Source organism: Pelobates fuscus, chromosome 5 (genome assembly GCF_036172605.1).
Source record: "Pelobates fuscus isolate aPelFus1 chromosome 5, aPelFus1.pri, whole genome shotgun sequence".
Classification (NCBI taxonomy): domain Eukaryota; kingdom Metazoa; phylum Chordata; class Amphibia; order Anura; family Pelobatidae; genus Pelobates; species Pelobates fuscus.
This window is the reverse complement of record NC_086321.1, coordinates 349,557,086-349,574,511: the sequence shown is the minus strand read 5'-3', so window position 1 is coordinate 349,574,511 and position 17,426 is coordinate 349,557,086. Positions and strand designations below refer to the sequence as shown.

The 17,426-nt window shown below is 41.5% G+C and overlaps 1 protein-coding gene across 1 annotated transcript in view; it reads left to right on the top strand.

Annotated features, from left to right (window-relative positions):
* Positions 1–17,426, top strand: part of CSNK1G2 (casein kinase 1 gamma 2) — a 38,830-nt gene that overhangs the window by 11,034 nt on the left and 10,370 nt on the right. The window contains exons 2-5 of the mRNA XM_063455888.1: positions 773–1,262; positions 2,101–2,141; positions 10,412–10,481; positions 12,170–12,318. Coding sequence (XP_063311958.1) covers positions 1,076–1,262; positions 2,101–2,141; positions 10,412–10,481; positions 12,170–12,318 — 447 coding nt within the window. The 5' untranslated portion in view covers positions 773–1,075. The remainder of the gene's footprint in view (positions 1–772; positions 1,263–2,100; positions 2,142–10,411; positions 10,482–12,169; positions 12,319–17,426) is intronic.

The following is a 17,426-nucleotide window of genomic DNA, read 5'->3' as shown; positions in this document are numbered from 1 at the left end:
GTGTAACTCAGTGTTATAACTTCTAATCAGATAGAGACACAAAGGAACCTCATTTATAGATTGTACCTCCCACCAGAGAGGAAACACAAACTCTATCTGAAGTCTTCTCCCTTATGTTGGCGCTGCCTATCTTCTGTGGGCACACTCACCTATATTTGGTGGAATTGTCTGAAAATCTGGCTGTTTCGGAGAGTAGTTTTTAATTTACTACACCTCCTTTGTGCCACCTCAATAACAAAGTCCGTAATCGTAGCATTGTGACTCTCCTTTCCAGATGTAATTCCCTTTAAACACAAGTCTTTGGCAATGCACATTGTCTTAGGGTCAAGATATCATTCATATATGAACTGAAAATGCACCAAATGCTTAGTGCACGAGCTAGGAGAAAGATTTAATCTCAACTAAAATTAAGAATAAATGCCAGTACTTACACTTAAATGATGCAAACGTTTTGAGAAAACATGGTCTCCTTGGAAATCCCTGTTACAATTGACACAAAACTTTATCCATCTTGACACATGGGTAGAGTAGGATTTTGGTGGTAAATTATTTGATATGAAAAAATATTATCCTACATTGTGTAATTAATCTGGTACATAAAAAGTGTATACAAATATATTTTATTCATACATTGCAACAATATTACAGACAGATATTTTTTTTGTGTGTTTAGGACTTTGGTATGTCACTCCCATTTATTCCATCTCTCCCATTGAAATAGGTACTAGATCTTCCATGTGCTTATTTGTCTACCTATCTGTGTTTCTTTCAGGAGCTCAGGGCCATATACAGTGACCAAAACATCTCATCAACATGACTTCCTTCACAGAGACTGGTGGAAATCAAGAACTCTGCTCAAGAGACATCGCTTCTACTCCAGTTTATCCTCAGGTCAATTGAAGACACCCAGTTGGGAGGAGACTGCTCTTCCCTTTCTGTGGGAAGCAATGTCTTTTCATTGTTGACGGTTCAAAGTGGCGGGGGTGGGGAGCAGGAGGGGTGGGTGTCTTTCCAGGTTGGCTCCTATCCCCTGGTAGACACCGTAACCGTGGAGAGGCCCGGTTACCACAAACTGATGGATTTTGACCAGAAAGAAGGAAAGGGTGAATCTGAGGAAGTGGGAAGAAGGATGTCTAAAGTTGGGGGAGGGGCAGGGAGGGGTAACCGGAACACTGGGGCCAATTCCGGGGTCTTAATGGTTGGACCAAACTTCCGGGTAGGAAAGAAGATTGGATGTGGGAACTTTGGAGAGCTACGTCTTGGTGAGTGCACACGCCTTAATATTTTTATGAAACTAATTTTATTTGACATTTGCATAGAAATGTTAAAATCTTAACCAGCATTTAATTCTTTGGACCTGGAGTCAAACACATTAGTTTTTTTTCCCCTGTTATTTTGGCTCTGACAATGTGTTTGTTTGGTTTTTAAAAAGCTTTGATTTCATTTTATCGGCTGAAAACAGTCAATAACGCTCAGGCTCTAAAAGAGAGGTTGGCTGCATGAGAAATATTGTCCATAAAAATGTGCTTTGGAAGTACATTAATTGACCTTTTTAATGAGTTTCCCTGGCAATATAATGTGTATATATATATATATATATATATATATATATATATATATATTTTAATAAAAGTCTGTGGGGTGGTCACTATGCATTTCCATTTTAGTACAAGTCAGAGTTTTAAGTCTCTCACATGCCCCCGAGTGGTGGGATGTCTGCTAAACAGCAAGCAGCCAGTGTCTGCTCGTTGTAATAAAAAAAGAAGAGAATGGGCCGCTATTGCTGCACAGTTGCTAGCAATGAAGGCATGTCTCCCCTGTGCCACTACCCATGGGAGCTTTAATCTGTGCATGAAGGTTAATGGACGTTATGGTTTGCATCTGTGATACCTGCAGATCACTTTCTGTGCTTCCTCCAGTCTCCTCGCTTAAGTCATTGTCAAGGACCTGCCAGATTGTGAAGGAGCGCTGACAGTGATCTTCAAACACGCTAGTGGGTGGATATAGTTAAATGGGAATGGGTAAAATCACTTCAAATGATGTTTCACACGGTGACTGAGAACTTCAATGTCAACCATTTATTTATTTTATTTTTCTTAGGAAAAAACTTGTACACCAATGAATATGTAGCTATCAAGCTGGTAAGTTTCATTGCATATACTGTCCGTGTGCATCTCTCTACACCCTCCCCCTAATCAAGTGTTTACACGAGTATAGAGAAAGCTAAAGTTAAATATGACCTTCATGTACCTGAATTTTTATTCCAGACCCCTGAAGCACTTTAGCTTGCTGAAAAGCTTTGTGTGAAGAGTGTGTCCTCTTTTTTTATTTATTTATTTTGCAAAAAGAGCAGATTTCAATAGAAATGTACACTTCTATAAATTAACCTGGTTCACACGCTTGGCTGTCAATCAGACAACATGTCCTGTTACTTCCTGAGTGTTTAGCTCAGTGGAGCTAAACTCAAGAGGCAGCAATTGCCCAGAGCAGCTGCCTTGCAAAGACTTCTCATTGAGCTGCATTGGGAAGTCTGTGATTGGACCGCCACAGAAAGTCTGGGTGGGGTTAGAAGGGGAGGGCTTGCGAAAGCAGCAGAACTGCAGTTTATTTCAAGCTGTTTTCTTATATACCACCAATGAAAAAAATTATGATTTAATTAATGCAAGTTTTTATTTGGAGGATATCTACTAAACAGTGATTTTTATTTATTTTGTGTTTGGGCAGTGGAGTATCTCTTTGTTACACTGTCATGATATGTTCTGTCTTCATGTTTAAAGAGTTTACCAAGCACTATTACCACTTCAGTGACTGGAAGTGGTCATGGTGCCTGGAGTCTGTATGTGCAGCATTTTGCTTTGAAACACTGCACATACGGAGATTAACCATTCTGTTGTCTGAAGTGTGATTTCAACTCTGGCAGCATCATTGGGAGTCATTATCCTGTCCAGAGCAAGCGTTTGGGCTGGCTAATATCAATTCTATGCAAAACTGGGCCCTGACGCCAGCATGCAGAGCTTCTGGGAGTTGGAGTAATATTAGTAAAGAAAGATTGGTCTCTGGGGATAACTTGGCCTTGGCACTGCATTTAGGTGAATTTTAGTTTATTTATTTTTTGTTTGTTTTTTTAGTTTGGGTGGTTGTGCACCAGGTTTGGAAGGATTACTTCAATGAACACAAGTGCTTCCAGAAAAAAATGTTTTTGGGTTAGAGTAACTCTTTTTGAAAGAACACTAAGTCTAGGATTAAAAACATGTATTCCAAAGGTTGCAGTCTTGTACTAGCTAGTTATTGGGCCCCCTTGAAGTAACAAAACAAAAAAAAAATACTTTCTTTTTACTTTCCATTGCTGCGGTCTCACGGTGACCCCTGCTCCTCCGCGAGCTGAGATAATTTGTCCTGTTGCGACAATCAGTATCTCCTTATAGTGATACAAAAACTCAATGCTTCTCTATGGGGTGCGTTCGGCACTTTCATGCTGAGCATGAAGTCGATGAACGTCGGTCCTGTAAAATGGCAGTACCTCACCAGTGACAGCCACTAGAGGCATCAATGTAAACTAGGGATCGATCGATTATCGATTTTACCGATATAATCGGCCGATATTCGGTATTTTCGGCAATATCGGTATTGGCCAATATAGATACCGATATTGACGATAATACCTCCCAGGACCGCCGGGACCCATTACAAGCCTGGGGGTCCCAGCACCAAGCGCTTACTTACCTCCCAGCAGCTACTCCAGCTCCCATGTCAAATCTTGCGAGTCCCGCGGCCAACAGAGCGTTGTCACGGGTTACCATGGCAACGCTTCGTGCGGCACTACGGGCCGTGAGATTTACACAGGGAGATGAAGGAGCTGCTGGGAGGTAAGTAAGCGCTTGGTGCTGGGACTCCCACAGTACTTACCAAACCACAGGACCACCAGGGACTACTATATCCCCCCTCCCTGGTAAGAAGCAGGGAAAGGGGACTAAAAAATGAAGCATATAAATATTACAAATAAAATTGGTAACAAGTGCGGAGATGACATATTTTCTGAAAAAAATATAAGAGCAGCATAGTTTCATTCAGATTCCAGGCAGAGTGTACATTTGCTAGCATTCTCAGCAAATCTTGCTTTGTGCTTTGTTCTGCCTTTTGCTAAATGAGTACTACATTTAAATGGGAACAAATTACATCCCTTCAGAAACACACTACACAAACACACTGCATTCATTATATACACACACTACACAAATACAAACACACTCTGCATTAATTATATACACACACTGCACAAATACAAACACACAATGCATTCATTATATACACAACTATACAAACACACATATACTCTGCATTATAAACACACACACACACTACACACACGGCATTAATTATACACACACACTCTGCATTCATTATATACACAACTATACAAACACACACTCACACTCTGCATTATACACACACTACACAAACACACACTGCATTCACTATACACGCACTACACACACACTGCATTCACTTTACGCACACTACACACACTACATTCACTTTACGCACACTACACACACTGCATTCACTTTACACACACCACACATTACATTCACTATACACACACTACACAAAAACACACACTCTGCATTCACTATGTATACACACACTACAGAAACACTCACTGCATTCACTATACACACTACACAAATACACACTGCATCCACTAGGCAAACACACACAGCTCCCCTGTCTAAACACACTGCATCCACTACATGTGGCATGTATATTTTGTGCATTTACCTTAAGAATTTTTTTTATTTTTTTTTAAATGGTAAATGTACAGAATATCGGCAAGATATCAGCTATCGGCCTGAAAGTTCACAGATTATCGGTATCGGCTCTAAAAAAGCAATATTGGTCGATCCATAATGTAAACACTACCTTTTCTGAGAAAAGGCAGCATTTAATACTGCTGAGACTGCAGGGAGAGTATCTTTGCCCCAAAGCTACTATTCTAAGCTGCAGTGGTTCTGGTGCAAGAGGGTCCCTTTAACGTAAAACATTTGCAATAGGTATTTTATTATTTTTAGTTATAAAATAACTTTTTTTTATCGTAACATTAATATCCAAATTCATTTCATTGTATTATTTGAATAGGTATTTGATAATGTGATTTAAAGGGAAAGTCCAGTGCCAGGAAAACGATCCGTTTTCCTGGCACTGGAGGGTCCCTCTCCCTCCCACCCCCCAATCCCCAGTTGCTGAAGGGGTGAAAACCCCTTCAGTGACTTACCAGAGGCAGCAACATGTCCCACGTCGCTGCTTCCTCCTCCCCCGCCGCTCCTCCTTCTGCTTACGTCGGCCGGTGGGCGAGACTGATCTTGCCCGCCGGCCGAGGAGACCTAATGCGCATGCGCACCCCATAGGAAAGCATTGAAAATTAATTTCAATGCTTCCCTATGGGGAATAGAGCGGCGCTGGAGGTCCTCACACAGCGTGAGGACGTCCAGCGACGCTCTAGCACAGAAAACCTGTGCTAGAAACCAGGAAGTTCCCTCTAGTGGCTGTCTAATAGACAGCCACTAGGGGAGGACTTAGCCCTGCAAGGTAATTATTGCAGTTTAAAAAAACTGCAATAATTACACTTGCAGGGTTAAGGGTAGTGGGAGTTGGCACCCAGACCACTCCAATGAGCAGAAGTGGTCTGGGTGCCTGGAGTGTCCCTTTAAGTGGAACTCCCATTTTCTTTCTTTCTTTTTTTCTTTCTTTCTTTTTTTTTTTTTCTCATAACGCACAAACATGTATAAAGCTAAGTCTGCTTGCATCATGCAATTGTTTGTATGTGAATAAAAAAAAAAATACATCTGTGTAGAATAATTTGAAACCAATGTGCACGGGTGTTGTTTCCTCTTTCTTGCATTTGCAGCAAACCTGTGCCTTTTTAGTGTCCCAAATCCAGAGGAGCAGTTGTTATGTGAGATCCATATAGATTGATTTTTTTTTTTTCTGATGTTGCAATCCTGGTAATGAAAATGTAGCAAGAACTTGTCATTAAAGGACCACTATAGGCACCCAGACCAATTCAGCTTAATGAAGTGGTCTGGGTGCCAGGTCCAGCTAGGTTTAACCCTTTCTTCTATAAACATAGCAGTTTCAGAGAAACTGCTGTGTTTATAAATGGGTTAATCCAGACAGCCGTTAGAGACGCTTCCGCGCCTCTCACTGTGATTCTCAATTCCATTGAGAATGCTTTCATATGGACTGCCTGAATGCGCGCGTGCGCGGCTCTTGCCGCGCATGCGCATTCAGCCGATGAGAAGGAGAGGAGGAGGAGCGTCCCCCGTCCGGTGCTGGAAAAATAGGTAAATTTAACCCCTTCCACTCTCTAGAGCCCGGCGGGAAGGGGGCCCTGAGGGTGGGGGCACCCTCAGGGCACTATAGTGCCAGGAAAACGAGTATGTTTTCCCGGCACTATAGTGGTCCTTTAAACATGCACCCTGGAAACCTGATTAAGACCTCTTTTGAGGTTGAAATTTGGCCAGATCTTATGATTAGAATAAAAAATAGTCCCAAGTGTGTTTTGGAGTTGCAGAGTATTTATTCTATCACAAATCTCATCTGGTACTGGATTCAACAAGATGCAGGAAATGTTCTTCCATAATGCTGCACAGTCTGAGACTTGGGGGCTTTGTTGTCAATCCGAGTAATTAAAAGTCACTTCTATGTTTGTGAAAGAAACTTGAGACAATGTGTGTTTTGTGTCATGTGTCACTGTACTGCTGTACTAGTTATAAAGTGGCCACAACGGGATGCAGTGGTATTAGGAATTCATATTTGTGCCAAGAAAATATTCTCCACACCAATGCACCACGATCACCAGCCTGTACCATTCACACAATGCCAAAATCTGTCTCTACCATACGCATGCTACAGCACAAACGGAGATTCATCAGGACAGGCAACATTTTCCACCCATCAGTAATCAATGTGTGGTTTTTACATACATGCTCTAGCCATCATTTATTTTATTATTATTACTAGAAGGGTGGAATGTCAAAATACTCTACTGGTGTTGCAACTCATTTGCTGTAAGGGGCGACACATTGTGTGTTTTAGAGATTTCTGTCCGCACTCCACTGATGTTGAGAAGTTATTTGAGTATTTGTGGCCTTTTAGTCAGCTTTAACAGTTGTGCCATTTTCTGCTGATCTCTGCCATTAACATGTTTTTGTGCACACAGTTAACATTTATGTATATATTTTTTTTAAATTTGTTTTTGGTTAGCAGCTTTTTTTATTGCATCAGTCTCTACATGGAATCTAGAGACGGTGGTACTTTTTAAAGGAACACTATAGGGTCAGGAACACAAACATGTATTTCACATTATTAAAAGTTAATAAGGGGGGGCGGAGCCAAGCAGGCAACCTGACTAGACGCACACTACATGAGCTCCTACCGTGATGGCCCAAACTAGACTGATAACCCGAGGAAAATCGCAGGGATGCCGCCACAAATCAGCCTATCGGCTAGAGGAGGCACCCCGGAACGTGCCGATACCAAACTCGGCACCAATCCTGACCGGGAACCGCGGCACAAGAATGAGGCCTAGCGGAGGCATGGGGGAAGGACGGCCACCTTCCCGCCTGACGCTGCACGCAACAAGCGAGTGCAAATCATGTACCCCCCCCCCCCTGTGGACCGGTGGGGGATATCCCGGTCCCCGCCGGATGGAGTGTCCCGAAATCAGCACCAAGCGACGGGCACAAAGACTTCCAGAAGACGCGGTGACGGGAACACCCAAGATGGCGGTACACCATCATTCAACATCATCCGACAAGCACCAAAAGCACCCAGGCGCAATGCACACCAGGGAACAAGCAAGTGACTCCATTACTCTCATTTTTGACCGCTTCTGGGCCACGCTAGAAGCACGCTTATGGGCTGAAGTGCCATGCTGAATCTCCTATACTACGTCCAGAGCCGACGGCAGACGGGTGAGTGAGGGTCCGCTTCAGGGCAACACCACAACCCAAGCGTCCGACTCCCACGTTTTAAGCCCTCCCGGGCTGAGAGCAACACGGGGCAAGCCCCAGAGGTGCCGGCCACACAAGCGGGGAACAGCCAAGAGAACTCCCAAGCGACCTGCCACGATCCCTCGCACCATCCCGCAAGGGTCGAACCTGGACCACAATGGTCTCCAGGCTCGTGGCCTACAAGCACCAGCCCTCATGCAACCCCGGGGCAGAAGGGGACTCCCGCCCCTGAAACGTCGCGGCTCCACGCAGAAGAAGCAGCACTTAGGCATGCGACCCACATCAGGGAGACAACGGACGACCGGCACTCACAAGGCTCGCGGCAGTGGAGTCCACATCCCAGCTCACGCTACGAAAGAGAAATCTTCAGCACACCATGCCGGTACAGGCAACAGCCAGCAAAGACCTAATCAGCAGGGGTGTCCAGATCTCTCCACACTGTATCTGACAGCAATGGCCTCGATCAAGGACCGACGCCTGACATGGACCAGCGACAGAGTGAGAGGAATTAGCTGACTGTGTTTAGGTCGCTGACCACTAAAGCCCCTAGATGATCGGCAAATTGCAAGTTGGGGGGGTGGGGGGTGACCGGGAGTGGCACTGGCAGAGGCAAAGGTATTGCGGGACTCTAGGGGACTTGACAACTTAGTTGGCTGCCTCCGATGCCCCCCTGTCCACAGAGGGCAACACAGCTACCCACCTATCTGTTTATGTTTATGCTTACGTTAACATTTTATTTTAGCCTAACTTAAACACGCTTAACATGTAGAACTTAAAGCATCCTACAAGTTAGTTTACACGTTCAACACATCTAACTGTCTGTCATCCTAAACTGCCAAGCACAGGCCACAGGGCTCTTATTAATCAACATGCTGGCTGAGCCTGTTTTAATAGCACTAAAAGGCACTCACAATAGACACAACTCGAATGCAAATGCAAAGAAAATCATTTATTGCTTGATACTGCATACTATATTGTACCTTCTCTACTCACTTAAATGTACCGTAACTGATTAGCAAGTTTTACTCAACTTAAACAAAAATGTGTGCATGATATACCAAAGCCATAACACTGTTATCAACTGTTTGAAAATGCATGGTTTGCTCTGCTATTGTGGCGATGCAAGCTTATTGTATGTACTCTTTGCGCAACAAAAATAAAGAATATAAAAATAATATAAAAAAAAAAAAAAAAAAGTTAATAAAACACACCTTATTTCCAGCCCGGCACTGGTCTGCATTGAGCCAGGAAGCCCCTCCAGTGGCCATCTGAGGAGTGGCCACTTGGAGATGTCTCTAGGGGCGATGTAAACACTGCCTTTTCTCTGAAAAAGCAATGTTTGCATAAAAATGACTGCAAATAATGATTATACTCACCAAAACATCTACATTAAGCTGTAGTTGTTCTGGTGACTATAGTGTCCCTTTAAGAGTCCAGTAGGTGCACTTGCTGAGATCCTTGAAGCACCACATCACCTGGTATGAAGTGCAGCGGTCTGGAGCTGTTATTCTTTCATTTTCAATCACTGCTCAGCTCTTAGTGGCTTACACTAGTAAAGCTGGATAATGTTATGATTCACGGCAGTGTGAGCCACTGGCAGCTGTGCAGTGGTTTGTAATGAAAGAAGTACAGCTCTAGATGCCTGCACTCCCTAGAAGACCAGGAAGGGAGTCTTAAAATGGAATATATATATATATATATATATATCAAACTGAATGTGGGCTTGGCTTAATATTTCAAGTCCTATGCAACTAGCCAGGCCTTAAAATTGACTTGCCACTGCAAGCCTGGCATATTCACCAGGGGTGACTTTCTTCTCACCAGGACTAAATTTACACTCACCAATGGCTAGCGGTGAGTGGAAACTTTGAGCCCTGATGTGGGTGTATGTGAGATAGAGGGGAAATAAGAACAGTGACATGACTGACATCTCACTATCAATGTGGAGGAGTTTAGGCACATATCCATACAATGCCCTTTTACACACATGTGCAGAATACCCATTTATTGATAGGCACTGACCCTATTTTTACACACTTATGAACACTCCATGCAGTAATTTTTAGGCCAAGCTAGTGGTTAGAGCTTGACATTTTGTGGGAGACATTTGGCATATACTATAAGACCGAAGCTTGAGTGAATTATGGATAGCTAAGCTTATTTTCTCCTACGTGCGCTCTTCAGCGTAGTTTACTTTAAAAAAAAAAGTGTATATATAAATGTATTTTTAATTAGGGTTAGGTACAGTAACATATATGTATAACATGCACACACAAAGACATACACAATGTGTCAGAGATAATTGGCAGTCCTCCCCCCATGACTTGGAGATTTGCTGAGAAGAGAGAGAGGTAGCAAGATTGTTTCTATGTACTTATAATTCTCTTGCTTTCCCTCAGGAGCCAATCAAATCAAGAGCACCGCAGCTGCACCTGGAGTACCGCTTCTATAAGCAGCTCGGGAATTCAGGTGAGATTCCATGGAGATGTTTAGATGTAGAAGCCACGTCATGCAGGATGTATTTTGCAACATTCATGTGAAACACTGCATTCATCTGTCTCACATACCATCTAACATTCCTTATCTCTCCCAACTCATTTTATCTTCATGCACTGATTTTCATGTCTTTTTTGTTTAGATGCTGCTCTGCCATTGCTGATTTCTCTCTCTCTCTCTCTTCCTTCCAGTCTCCTTCTGAGCAGGTCTTGCATGGCACTCATCTCAGCCTACTCTGTGCCGAACCATCTTTCTCTCTAGGGTCTTTATTTCCTATTCCTTTATTTTTCCTCCCCACCCAAAATCCTTCCCGGCATTATTTATATCCTTCATTGCTTCACATCCTTTCTTAATATTTTTCGTGTGTGTCTTGCTTTGACCCTTCACCCCTACTTAAAGGAAAGTGAGTTTAACTAAAACGACCTCAGATCTTGAAAATAAAAAGATTAAATTGTAGCTCTGGTTTAAAAAAAAACAAAAAACAAAAAATCTGTTCAGTGCAAAAATCCAAACCTGATAATACACTTGGGGTTAAAGACGGAAGTGATAAACTACTGCAATAATTCAACAGTGAGCAGAGACAAGTCTGCTGTTACAAGAACCAAGCTCACATGACATTATGATACATGATGTGTCTAAATTCTTGTCAGAGAATAGCACAGGGATTCCTAGAGCGTGTAGTATTTGCATATTTATAATGAGACACTACTTTGCATAAGGTTGTGTTAAAGGGACAGTCTAAGCAGAATACCTACCGCAGCTGAGATGCTCAGTATATCACTGACTTCCATCTATGGATGAGACTGATATTCCTAATGCTTGCTCATTAGGAATATGGTGAGTGAGGGGAGCCTCAACCGCTCAAAGGGTTTGTCCAGAAGACAGTGCCATCTGCCTATTAACACCTAAAATGTTTTCACTGTTTACAGTAGGAGGAAGCTAGGACACTCCTGGCAATATAAACTCTACACTGAGCTGTAGTGATCATGGTGATTGGAGTGTTCTTGGAGTTACTCCAACTATCATAACCACTGCAGCCTCTTCTAGTGATTATGATGTGCCGTTCCCCAGTAATCGGCCAAATCGTTTTAGAACAATTTGCCCTGTTATCTGGTGCTGCTGGGTAACGGGTCTCCTCTGAAGCAGGTTTTACAACGGATGCCGATCCTGCCACTCGTTCACTGGCTGAGCGTATCGGGATTTGCACAGAATTTAAATTGGTCAGTCTGGAACTCTAGGGTCGGCCTGGTTGATGACACCACAACAACATTGTTGGAGGGGGAGTTACAACTCTGACAGCAAAGGGGTTAAATCTTGTGTATGCAGTGTTTTTTTTTTAAAGTGAAACGTTTCCACATACAGACTCCAGGACCATGACCACTTCAAATCACTGAAATTATCATGGTGCCTGGAGTAACCCTTGAACCACAACTCATTAAAATATTTGCTGTGCAGTGTCTTAGGATAATAGAGCTACAAGTGATGATATCTTCTACATTGTAACTTAATCTACTCATTGCACATGACCGATGGATACATTGAGTTCTCAGTCAACGTAAATATCTCCGATTAACTATTTGCAACCTCTTTTCCATGACGTCTTAAATATTTCCACATCCTCCTTTTAATTCACCCTTTTTTATTTTCCTTTTATGTTTCAGAGGGTCTTCCTCAGGTGTATTACTTTGGACCCTGTGGAAAATACAATGCTATGGTTCTGGAGCTGCTCGGGCCCAGTCTGGAGGATTTGTTTGACCTCTGTGACAGAACATTCACCCTCAAAACCGTGCTGATGATAGCAGTCCAGTTAGTGAGTACCTTGGATTTAAACAGAACCATTTATTATATATATTATATTATTACATAACTATATAATGTTTTTTGCTGATTGCTCTGTCTTGACATTGTGCAACATTAAATTATCCCACAGTGTCATGTTGGCACAGGTGCCTATTCCATTAATGTACTAAATTACTTATTTTCTAAAGTAACTAAAAGGCTTTGACATTTTTTGGATCGTGATTTAGAAAACGCACAGTACCAGAAAAATATTATCAGTCAGGCTCTGGATGGTATGTTGGCAATTTATTTGTTTTAACGGACATATTATTTTAACTATTAACTATACCTATCTGTGTGCATTCTCCTACCCAATGAAATAAAAATATTTATTTGTGCTAAATACTGAACTTGGGAGATTAACCCCTTAACGCCGTTACGGCGTGCTATGCCGTCACGGGTTAAGTGGGCTTTAAAGCCGTTATGACGGCATAGCACGCCGTAACGGCTTGCAGCCCCAGGAGGTAAGATGTACTTACCTCGCCGCGATCCGCTTCGGGAGGACTGCCTCACAGCCCAGGCAGCCCTCCCACGGCAAATCAGGCCCCCGGGGGCCATGTGATCGCTCTCAAAGAGCGATCACATGGCCCCCTATAGCTGGCTGTGGATCTGCCAGCAAGGGGGACTGTTTGAAATATCAGACAGTCCCCCTGCTGGTGGGAAGTATAAAAAATAAATAAAAGACAAGTGTAAAAATAAATTAAATATATTTATATATATATATATAATATGTATATATATTATATATATAATATATATACATATTATATATATGTAACGTCATACAAAGTGTATTTTAATATTAATATAAGTATATATAATATTAAAATACACTTAGAATGACGTTACATATATATAATATGTATATATATTATATATATAATAGATGTACATATATATATTGTATATAAATATGTATAATTAAAATAATAAATAAATAAAATAATAAAATAAATAAATAAAATATTGAAACAAAATTTAATATAAATTATATATGCATATGTAATTTCATTCTAACTGTATTTTGTTATTAATATATATATATATCGGTAACAAAATACACTTAGAATGACATTCTATATATATCTATATATATATAAAATACAAATAACCGCAAATATATATATATAGATAAATACATTGAACAGAAAAAAAGGTTCTAATTCACCAGCACAGATACCCGAATCGGTAGTGTGCCAGGAAAAAGATGTACAACCCTTAAGACTCGTTCTTATGATTAAAAAAATCGTAGTTTATTGAATAAAGCTAAAAACCTTAGTCTCCAGTCCACTAGGAACTAATTGTCGTAGGTCAAAATTAAATATTCTATGTCAAAGACTCAAGGCAACCATCAGGGATAATAGGCAGCTTGCTATAGACAAAAGTTCTAGCAGGAACTAATCATAGGTATCCAGCAGGCATTAATACACTCCTGTCAGTGCTACACTGCTTAAATTCATCCGTAAATACTCTAAATCAATTGACCAGTTGAGTGCTACGTGAATACTGTCCCTATTACCTCAGCATAGCATAGAGCTCATGCCTACTAACAAGAAGTTCTAGCAGGAACTGATCATAGGTATCCAGCAGGCATTAATACACTCCTGTCTGTGCTACACAGTTACTCTGAATCAATTAACCAGCTGAGTGCTGCCTAAATAATGTCCCTATTACCTCAGCATAGCATAGAGCTCATGCCTACTATCACAATAGTCATATGGAGTGACTAAAAAAACACAAAAAAAGGTTAAGTAAAGTGCTAACCCCCACACCCCAAGTGCATAGTTAAAATAAACAAGGATCAAAGCCCAACACGCGTTTCAGCGTATCTAGACGCCGTCGTCAGGGGCAAGTGTGAAATCTACCAGTCTCTCCCACTTCCTTAAAAAGCCGAATTCTTAATTGGTCATCGTTACCAGCTGGTCCCCATCGTAAAGACTCACAATCCGTTGGTCCGGACGAGACTCCTCCTACCAACCTAAGCCAATGAGTCCATCTCAACACAGCTTGCCTCCACGTATCCCACGTGACGATTACGTAATCACGTTACGTCACGTGGGTAATGAGGAGGCGATTGCGACGTCAGGATACCCCACGTGACTGACGTAGAGCGTTACGTCACGTGGGTGGGGAAGGACGCCATCTCCATAGTTACATCCCCTCACTAGCGAACCATATGACTGAAAAAACGTCACTAGGTGGGCGGGGTTATCAAAGATCCCCGAAAACACGCTATAGCAAGGGGATAAGTCTTACAAAGGAGATCAAATCCTAAACCAGGGTTGTCTATTCATTGCCCAGATATAATAACAGTAACACAATGTAAAGTTATGAAGGACACACATACATGAGGCCCACTAAAGAAATAAAGAATATTAAAAATAATAATAAACTTGTAATTTAATTGTGAATGGGCACTCCCTAATGCAAGATGTGTCCCAACCCCATTATCTAACCATAGGAGGTCAGTGTAGAGTCCTGTTATATATTAGATATCAAGGGCAAACATAGATCCCTCCCGATAATCAGGTGACTAAGGATAATCAATATAACATCACTGAAGTGTATATAAGGAGATACACATGGTAGATTGGATCCCTAAATGAACACAAAACAAACCAAAAAGTGAATTATAGCTTCAAAAATAAATTATGGATAAAAATTACAATCATAATGAACAAAACCCCTTATAACGTTACTGGACAGAGTGTGTTCATTAGATGAAAGGGGTTATTTATTTACTAACCTGCTCATGCGGTCTTATGTATGTGGGGAAAACTTTTCGCCCCTTTAAGCTTAGAATTAGGGAACATGTAAACTCAGTAAGGAGACGTCTTGAAACCCCTATATCAAGACATCTACATCTCTGCCATAATCACTCCTCAGCAGGAATACGCTTCCTGGGATTAGAACATATCCCTCAGCCTCAACGAAAGGGAGGGTGGGATATTAAACTCCGTCAGAGGGAGGCATTTTGGATTTTTAAACTCCAAACCCTGTCACCACAAGGTCTAAATGAGGGGTTTTCATATACCCCTTTCATCTAATGAACACACTCTGTCCAGTAACGTTATAAGGGGTTTTGTTCATTATGATTGTAATTTTTATCCATAATTTATTTTTGAAGCTATAATTCACTTTTTGGTTTGTTTTGTGTTCATTTAGGGATCCAATCTACCATGTGTATCTCCTTATATACACTTCAGTGATGTTATATTGATTATCCTTAGTCACCTGATTATCGGGAGGGATCTATGTTTGCCCTTGATATCTAATATATAACAGGACTCTACACTGACCTCCTATGGTTAGATAATGGGGTTGGGACACATCTTGCATTAGGGAGTGCCCATTCACAATTAAATTACAAGTTTATTATTATTTTTAATATTCTTTATTTCTTTAGTGGGCCTCATGTATGTGTGTCCTTCATAACTTTACATTGTGTTACTGTTATAATATCTGGGCAATGAATAGACAACCCTGGTTTAGGATTTGATCTCCTTTATAAGACTTATCCCCTTGCTATAGCGTGTTTTCGGGGATCTTTGATAACCCCGCCCACCTAGTGACGTTTTTTCAGTCATATAGTTCGCTAGTGAGGGGATGTAACTATGGAGATGGCGTCCTTCCCCACCCACGTGACGTAACGCTCGACGTCAGTCACGTGGGGTATCCTGACGTCGCAATCGCCTCCTCATTACCCACGTGACGTAACGTGATTACGTAATCGTCACGTGGGATACGTGGAGGCAAGCTGTGTTGAGATGGACTCATTGGCTTAGGTTGGTAGGAGGAGTCTCGTCCGGACCAACGGATTGTGAGTCTTTACGATGGGGACCAGCTGGTAACGATGACCAATTAAGAATTCGGCTTTTTAAGGAAGTGGGAGAGACTGGTAGATTTCACACTTGCCCCTGACGACGGCGTCTAGATACGCTGAAACGCGCGTTGGGCTTTGATCCTTGTTTATTTTAACTATGCACTTGGGGTGTGGGGGTTAGCACTTTACTTAACCTTTTTTGTGTTTTTTTAGTCACTCCATATGACTATTGTGATAGTAGGCATGAGCTCTATGCTATGCTGAGGTAATAGGGACATTATTTAGGCAGCACTCAGCTGGTTAATTGATTCAGAGTAACTGTGTAGCACAGACAGGAGTGTATTAATGCCTGCTGGATACCTATGATCAGTTCCTGCTAGAACTTCTTGTTAGTAGGCATGAGCTCTATGCTATGCTGAGGTAATAGGGACAGTATTCACGTAGCACTCAACTGGTCAATTGATTTAGAGTATTTACGGATGAATTTAAGCCGTGTAGCACTGACAGGAGTGTATTAATGCCTGCTGGATACCTATGATTAGTTCCTGCTAGAACTTTTGTCTATAGTAAGCTGCCTATTATCCCTGATGGTTGCCTTGAGTCTTTGACATAGAATATTTAATTTTGACCTACGACAATTAGTTCCTAGTGGACTGGAGACTAAGGTTTTTAGCTTTATTCAATAAACTACGATTTTTTAATCATAAGAACGAGTCTTAAGGGTTGTACATCTTTTTCCTGGCACACTACCGATTCGGGTATCTGTGCTGGTGAATTAGAACCTTTTTTTCTGTTCAATAATTTTCTCCTAGGGTTACCCCCTGTAATCTGTACAACCTGGTGGCTTCTTTGATCTCAGGGTTTCGGGAGGGACACCCGCCTTGATCACCCCACTTTCTTTTTGGGGCTGGGAGAGGGGGTCTCCTAACTGAACCTGGAATCTATCTTTAGGCAATAGATAAATACATATAATTACATAAAAGATTACATTAGTATACACGTAGAATTTAAATACCTATAAATGCATATATATTAAAATTCTACATGTATATTTAAATAATCTTTTAACGTAATTATGTGATTTGATTAATTAACATTTGATTGACATGCCTGACAACACAGGGAGAAAGTGCAGAGAATTTAATTTGCAAGCACTATATTTGACCCTGTAACTCTCCAAGACACCATAAAACCTGTACATAGGGGGTACTGTTTTACTCGGGAGACTTCGCTGAACTCAAATATTCGTGTTTCAA